This window comes from Dendrobium catenatum, unplaced genomic scaffold (assembly GCF_001605985.2).
Source record: "Dendrobium catenatum unplaced genomic scaffold, ASM160598v2 fragScaff_scaffold_1553, whole genome shotgun sequence".
Taxonomy (NCBI): domain Eukaryota; kingdom Viridiplantae; phylum Streptophyta; class Magnoliopsida; order Asparagales; family Orchidaceae; genus Dendrobium; species Dendrobium catenatum.
Genome location: NW_021320015.1, coordinates 846,672 through 855,226, shown reverse-complemented (window position 1 = coordinate 855,226; position 8,555 = coordinate 846,672). Strand labels below are relative to the sequence as shown.

The 8,555-nt window shown below is 36.7% G+C and overlaps 1 protein-coding gene across 2 annotated transcripts; it reads right to left on the bottom strand.

Annotated features, from left to right (window-relative positions):
* Window positions 1-2,537: 2,537 nt before the first annotated feature.
* Window positions 2,538-8,052, bottom strand: LOC110101368 (monothiol glutaredoxin-S12, chloroplastic). Of its 2 annotated transcripts, XM_020829241.2 has the most exons (3): window positions 7,578-8,052; window positions 4,823-5,376; window positions 2,566-2,657 (listed from the first exon to the last, which is right to left on the bottom strand). In XM_020829241.2, exons 1-2 carry the CDS (start codon window positions 7,998-8,000, stop codon window positions 4,870-4,872), a joined length of 930 nt encoding a protein of 309 aa, XP_020684900.1. In that variant the 5' UTR covers window positions 8,001-8,052; the 3' UTR covers window positions 2,566-2,657; window positions 4,823-4,869. The 2 variants fall into 2 exon arrangements, with proteins under 2 accessions (XP_020684461.2, XP_020684900.1); XM_020828802.2 differs by lacking the exon at window positions 4,823-5,376 and having other exon boundaries at window positions 2,538-3,211.
* Between the last annotated feature and the right edge of the window lie 503 nt (window positions 8,053-8,555).

Genomic DNA, 8,555 nt, shown 5'->3' with positions numbered 1-8,555 from the left:
TCTGATTGTTTTTGTCAAGATCATTAAATTTTACTTCAGATCTTTTAAGGGTTTCCTAACAGAAAACCAGAGAGGATTCAAATCCATCCGATATGAAATATTCCGCGCAACATATTTTCTTGCTAAATACGGGTTACGAGCACTGAAAAAAAGAGAAAAGTATTAGTGTTTTATAATACAGATTATGTGATTCCTACAAATAAAGAAAACTTTACTCAAGTTCTACTATAAAGATATGGATATTGGCTTCAAATTTTCTCAGCAAAACCAGAATGAGTAGAACTTGTGGAACAAAATGCGGTGGCTATGACGGGAAAAATTATTAGGTGCGGAGTGTGCACCGTCCGCACAAATATGGGTACCTAGCGATACCCAGAGGTACCCAACGGTACCGAGTGCTGGTATCTAGCGCAGAATAAAGCTTGTGCGGACGGTTATTCCCGTCCGCACTCCACACCTAATAATCTCTCCAATGACGGAGCGGAGGAAACAACGAAGAAACGTGATCGATTCTTTGTTTATTGAAAGGATGAGGATGATCTGGCTAGAGTTAAGAATGGAGGAGCTTCTAGTGAACAATTAATTATTAGGCAATACATAATTTATCTAAGGTTATTGATATGATAAAATATGAAAATCTGAGTATTATTCAAGAAAGAATTATGTTTACAGGTCATAATATGGTCAATATTTGATGTGAAAGTATTACTAAATCTGTGAATTTCACTTGTACAATTGGAATGCCTACAATTTAATGCCATAGTTTCAATAGTTTTCAAGTTTTTGTACAAATAAGATTAGTTTTAGCATATTTCTCAAAAAATAAATATTAGACGTAACATTTCTGAATCTAACACAACTAGAGGTGTAATTGAATCAAGCCGACTCCTGAGCCAGCTCGAACTTGACTCTTTAACCAGTCTACGAGTCGAGTTTATTGAGCGAAGAGTTAGAGCTGGAGCCTATAGTCTAGTTCGCATATTATACAAGCTCTGGATAGAGCTTAGCTAGGTTGTCTCATAAGATTATCGAGCTGCTCGTTTGAATTAAAAAAATATTTAAAATCTAATTTTGAATAATATAATAAAATATATAATCAATATTTTTAATTATTTCATGAGTTAAAGGAAACGCTTCCTAAAATGTTCTAAAGGGCTGGTCGGGCCGCTCGATCTCCGCAGGAGGCGGAGATCTCCGCCTAATTTTGCGATTTTGGCCCGTGAACCGGTCCCGCCTGACCGGCTGGACCGGTCCAGTTCTAACAATCTTCCTCTCAAATAGAGGATCAATTACGTTTTGCTGTTTTCTCCCATTAGTTTATGTTCTTGCAATAAAATTTTTATTTTTATCTGATTCTCCGTTCGATTTGCAGAGATTTCCGACTGTTTTTGTTAAGATCATTAGCTTTTATCTTCTAAGTGTTTTCTAACAAAAAAAAACCCAGAGAGGATCCAAATCCATTCGATATGAAATAGTCCACGCAACATATTTTCTTGCTAAATACGGGTTAAGAGCACTGCAAAAAAGAGAAAAGTATTAGTGTTTTACCATACAGATTATGTGATTCCCACAAATAAAGAAAACTTTACTCAAGTTCTACTATAAAGATATGGATGTTGGCTTCAAATTTTCTCAGCAAAACCAGAATGAGTAGAGCTTGTGGAACAAAATGCGGTCTCTATGAGGGAGTGGAGGAAACAACGAAGAAAAGTGATATGAGGGAGTGGAGGAAACAACGAAGAAAAGTGATCGATTCTTTGTTTATTGAAAGGATGAGTATGATCTAGCTAGAGTTAAGAATGGAGGAGCTTCTAGTGAACAATTAATTATAAGACAATACATAATTTATCTAAGGTTATTGATATGATAAAATATGAAAATCTGAGTATTATTCAAGAAAGAATTATGTTTACAGGTCATAATATGATCAACATTTGATGTGAAAGTATTACTAAATCTGTGAATTTCATTTGTACAATTGGAATGCCTACAATTTAATGCCATAGTTTCAATAGTTTTCAAGTTTTTGTACAAATAAGGTTAGTTTTAGCATATTTCTCAAAAAATAAATATTAGATGTAACATTTCTGAATCTAACACAACTAGAGGTGTAATTGAATCGAGCCGACTCCTGAGCCAGCTCGAACTTGACTCTTTAACTAGTCTACGAGTCGAGTTTATTGAGCGAAGAGTTAGAGCTGGAGCCTATAGTCTAGTTCGCATATTATACAAGCTCTGGATAGAGCTTAGCTAGGTTGTCTCATAAGATTATCGAGTTGCTCGTTTGAATTAAAAAATATTTAAAATCTAATTTTGAATAATATATTAAAATATATACTCAATATTTTTAATTATTTCATGAGTTAAATGCTAAAAGCTCGTAATTTCTTAAGGAGCTCGAGTCAGAGTTGAGCTCAACAAGAGTTAAACAAATTTTGCTCGATTAGACATATTCAACTTGACCCAACTCGTTTACACCCCTACACGCAACTACAAAGGTAACAACATTAGTAAAGTGGATAAGACTAAACACAGAAAAAAGCCTTCAAACCAAGCAAAACATCATTTTTTTTAACCCTTGATCTGATAAAATAACATATACAAACAGTTTGATAACTTAAGCACAATCAAAATAAATTAATCATATGAAAACATATGTAACTTGTTTTTAAACTAAAGGGCTCTGAAACTTCTAAAAAGAAACCTACTTGTTAAACAACGCAGCAAGCTCTCCCTTCTCAGCCATCGACGAAATAATATCGCATCCACCAACAAGTTCACCACGAACAAAGACCTGTGGGAACGTCGGCCAATTACTGTACTTCTTCAACGTCTCCCTCAATCCATAATTGTGTTCTTCGTCAAGCACGTCCACAGATTCAAAATTCACGCCATGAGACTCCAGAATGCCGATAACTCTCTGTGAAAACCCACATTGGGGGGCGCTTCTTGATCCCTTGATGAATGCCACTACTTCATTCTCCTTAACCAGCCGATCGATGAGCTCCTCGAGCGAAACTGAGAGCTGAACGTGACGGCCGCGGGTCAATCGCAGATCGGGCTTTGTTTGAGGTTTTCGAACCCAGGTATTATTCCCGCTTTGATTCCCAGGTGGTATTTTGCCTGTGATAGCCAAGTGCTCTTCGAGCCATGATTTCCAGGCGTCGGTTAACACTGTCTTATCAGGATTATCCCCATCTATTAATCCTACCTGCAAGGAATATGCAATTTGATAGAGAAAAAATCAATAGAGGATGTAACTGGGCATGTTATTGGTGTTAATTCAATGCATTTTATCAATTTGTAAATCTTATTCTAAATTTCCTGGAAGCCATGGATACAATGAGGTTGCAACAAGGATCAAATCTCTAGTACAGTTACATAGGTAATATGCTTGTATATCAGATTGTATATGTAATTAAGCCATCAAATAACCCTAATTTTCAACACAATTGTGAAATAGCATATTGTTAGACTGATCCAGCCAGCCCCTTACAAGGGGCCGATTCATGTGTACAAGAGAAGGGGCGGCGGCAAGAAGGAGAGAGAGGGTTTGGGGGTAGCAAGGGCTATTAGGTCATTTTGCTTCTTGTTGTAATTGTATGACATAAGTATGAGGGGGAGATGAGGGTTAGGGTTATGTTTTGATTATTGTGTTCTTGTGAGAGTTCTTGTTGGTGTCTTGGGCTCTAGATTCATCTAGAGATTGAGAGAGAACGATCCTCCTCTCGAATTGAGGATCAATTGTTTCTTTACTTTTGCTGTTTCCGTTAGTTCTCTCTTTTGCAATCAAATTATTGTTTGGAGAGTTTTACACCAGATTTTGTGCGAATCATTTTTTATTTATTTATTTTAATTCAGTTGCGGATTTTGTGCAAATCGTTTGCTATTTTTATCCATCTTTGTTAGGATTTACTTGAAATATTCAAGTATTTCCTATCACATACAAATCTCTTAAGATAATGCAGAAAATTCCAATAGAGTCTTCTTTTCAGAGCAGAAAAGAAGTTATTCATGCATTCAAAATTATAACATGATCATCTCACAGAAATGTTTCTGTGCAAAACAAGTTGCCACAATTTTTCAAACAAACGGCCATAGAATCATTCTCAATCCTCCACATAAGTTTTTTTTTCTTTCAATTATAACGACAATTAAGGACTTCAAGCATGATATAGTATTCAATTCCAACACATCAAAAGAATAAGAACATGAACAATAATAATAGTAAATAAACAAGGATTTAATGGTAGACCAAGCGCTTTAGATCCTACGAGCTGGAAAAAGAAAAAGGCATAAACAAAGTATCCAGTAAATCCAACTACTCTTTAGAACCCACATTGTAGAAGCAATCAAGATCCTAAATGAATGAATGCCTCAACAATTTTCTTTCTCCTTATCAAAATAAAGAATGAAAATGTCCTGATGAACTTTCAAGGCCAAATATATGTTAGTTATGTACCCTTAAGTTTTGAGGTTAACAAAAATAGAGTCTTCAATGGAGAATAAACTCAACAAACCAATATTCTCTCACTAGGTCTATTGGTCATCAAACCTACAACCAATTAATACAATCATCTCACTCTTGTTATTCAGAAACTCAATGCACTGTTTCATCAACAATCAATCATTATGGAAGTAAACTAATATTCAAAATCTTAGTAAACAATTTTGCTGTGATCTTTTTATCATGATTCTGTGTTAGGTCTATTGCTGAATTTGCCAAACAAGACTCCATCAGGAGGAATTAGACTGGTTTAATTGTCATAGCACCTTCCATCTCGACATTTCAGTGATATACTCATCACTCATGAGAATTGATGTAACTTGTTTTTAAACTAAAGGGCTCTGAAACTTCTAAAAAGAAACCTACTTGTTAAACAACGCAGCAAGCTCTCCCTTCTCAGCCATCGACGAAATAATATCGCATCCACCAACAAGTTCACCACGAACAAAGACCTGTGGGAACGTCGGCCAATTACTGTACTTCTTCAACGTCTCCCTCAATCCATAATTGTGTTCTTCATCAAGCACGTCCACAGATTCAAAATTCACGCCATGAGACTCCAGAATGCCGATAACTCTCTGTGAAAACCCACATTGGGGGGCGCTTCTTGATCCCTTGATGAATGCCACTACTTCATTCTCCTTAACCAGTCGATCGATGAGCTCCTCGAGCGAAACTGAGAGCTGAACGTGACGGCCGCGGGTCAATCGCAGATCGGGCTTTGTTTGAGGTTTTCGAACCCAGGTATTATTCCCGCTTTGATTCCCAGGTGGTATTTTGCCTGTGATAGCTAAGTGCTCTTCGAGCCATGATTTCCAGGCGTCGGTTAGAACTGTCTTATCAGGATTATCGCCATCTATTAGTCCTACCTGCAAGGAATATGCAATTTGATAGAGAAAAAATCAATAGAGGATGTAACTGGGCATGTTATTGGTGTTAATTCTATGCATTTTTTTCAATTTGTAAATCTTATTCTAAATTTATTGGAAGCCATGGATACAGTGAGATTGCAACAAGGATCAGATCTCTAGTACAGTTACATAGGTAATATGCATGTATATCAGATTGTATATGTAATTAAGCCATCAAATAACCCTAATTTTCAATACAATTGTGAAATAGCATACTGTTAGAGACAAGGTGATTCTTTGGGAGGGCAGTATTGTTAGACCGATCCTTAGTGGATTGGTCCAGCCGGCCCCTTTTAAGGGGTCGGTTCGCGTGTATTAGAGAAGGGGAGACGACAATAAGGAGAGAGAGGGTTTGGGTGGGGTCCACTAGAGTTCAAATTCAAATTTAGGACTCAAAGAAGGGGGCGGCAAGGGCTATTAGGTCATTTTTGCTTATTGTTGTAATTGTATGACATAAGTATGCGGGGGAGATGAGGGTTAGGGTTATGTTTTGATTATTGTGTTCTTGTGCGAGTTTTTCTTGGTGTCTTGGGCTCTAGATTCATCTAGAGATTGGGAGAGAACGATCCTCCTCTCAAATTGAGGATCAATTGTTTCTTCACTTTCATTGTTTCTGTTAGTTCTCTCTTTTGCAATCAAATTAATGTTTGGAGAGTTTTCCACCAAATTTTGTGTGAATCGTTATTTATTTATTTATTTAATTCAGCTGCAGATTTTGTGCGAATCGTTTGCTGTTTTCCTCCATCTTTGTTAGGGTTTACTTGAAATATTCAATATTCAAGTATTTCCTATAACATACAAACCTCTTAAGATAATGCAGAAAATTCCAATAGTCTTCTTTTCAGAAAAGAAATAATTCATGCATGAAAAATTATAGCATTATCATCTCACAGAAAGGTTTCTGTGCAAAACAAGTTGCCACCATTTTCCAAACAAACGGCCATAGAACTATTCTCAATCCTCCACATAAGTTTTTTTTTTCTTTTTTTCTTTCAATTATAACGACAATTAAGGACTTGAAGCATGATATAGTATTCAATTCCAACACATCAAAAGAATAAGAACATGAACGATAATAATAGTGAATAAACAAGGATTTAATGGCAGACCACACACTTTAGATCCAACGAACCGGAAAAAGAAAAAGGCATAAAAAAAGTATCCACTAAATCCAACTACTCTTTAGAACCCACCTTGTAGAAACAATCAAGATCCTAAATGAATGAATGCCTCAACAATTTAACAAATGCTCTGGAGGCAAGAATCATTTGTCTAGTAACATATCAATACCTTCAGTCATCTTCTCATCATTTTGAGCATATTAGATGAATGCCAGCCTTTTCAAAGGAAAGCAGCCCATAGACAGCAAGCATAGCCTACATAAGAAATTAAAAATTGCTTTCTCCTTACTTTCTTTCTTTCTACCAGTACCAAAATAAAGAATGAAAATGTCCTGATGAACTTTCAAGATCAAATATGCTTATGTTAGTTATGTACCCTTAAGTTTTGAGGTTAACACAAATAGTCTTCAATGGAGAATAAACTCAACAAGCCAATATTATCTCACTAGGTCTATTGGTCATCAAACCTACAACCAATTGATACAATCATCTCGCTCTTGTTATTCAGAAACTCAATGCACTGTCTCATCAACAATCAATCATTATGGAAGTAAACTAATAATCAAAATCTTAGTCAACAATTTTGCTGTGAGTTTTTTATCGTGATTCTGTGTTAGGTCTATTGCTGAATTTGCCAAACAAGACTCCAACAGGAGGAATTAGACTGGTTTAATTGTCATAGCACCTTCCATCTCGACATTTCAGTGATATACTCATCCCTCATGAGAGTTGTTTACGTATGAATCAGACCAGGCTATCCAATTGCTTATATGAGTATACATCCTAATCTTCTTATCTTCAAAAATTCTACAGAACCGACCATGAGACCACTTAAGGGGCTATTTGGCTACAAGTAGTATATAATTCAATTAGAATTTAGAAAATTTTCTAAATCTAAATAGGATTAACGAAGGTAGTAGGAGTTATGTGGCTCAAAAAACAGTTTGTCAATATCTACCCTAAATCCTGGCAAAATCTTGCAACCAAGCTGCCCGTAAGAAGAAAGGAAGAACAGCTTCAATGGATATAAAATATCACCTTCACTGAGCTGCATAGAACCGGAACCGTCTTGCTGTGTGCGGTAATACTAGCGACGACGTTGCGGGAAATCCCAATAAATTGAAGATCCCCATTCTTGTCATAAACTCCGTAGACACCAGCGCCAGCGGGGAACAGCCCTTCGATTCCTTCGGAACCCGAAGGGATGGGAACGAGATTAGTCTCAGAGAGTTTTTTTATCGTGGAGTTTACGAAAAATTTGCCGGAAACACTGTATCGGACGAAGACGTGCCGGCGGCGTCGACTCCTTCGGAGTACGGAGCGCAGGGATGAGACTTCAGGGCAATAAGCAGGGGAGGAAGCAAGAGGGAGAGCTAGGGTTTTAAGTTGAGGGTGGGAAGATGAGTGGCAGCGGAGATAGAATGACTGAAGTCCAGATAGCTGGACAGTAGAAGACGCCATTGCTGATCTTTCCAGAGTGCTCCACCTTCTCGTGTAGTGGTTATCTAGAAGAATTTATTTAGGGGTTTTATGTACAAATCATTCAACAATTCTAACATCTAAAATTTAACTTTTATTTATGAATTACTTTAGTCGACATCAAAATATACATTTTATTTTAAATAAAATAATATTATTGTGGATTAGAAAATTAAAATTATAGAGAGTAGTGGTACAATCGAGTTGACTCGATCTCATTAGTATAACTCAAGCTCGAACTTTCTGTTTAATGGCAGGCTCAAATTCGAGCTCGTGCTCTGCTCGCTTATATATTCTTAAGCTTGAGCTTGAGACGGTTGGTGAAGATACGGAAGTTGACATAGGAGCTCGCCCGAAAAGGTTAGAGGGAGATTGTTGGAAAGTCATTATTGTAGAAGGCATCATCATGTCCGGTGACTCGAGTTCATTGTTAAAGACTTTCACAAATCCAATGATGGAAAGAAAATTGCAATTAGAGTTCATTATAAAATGCGTCGGATGAATCTAAAGACAAGGAAGTCGTGTTGAAGTTCGATG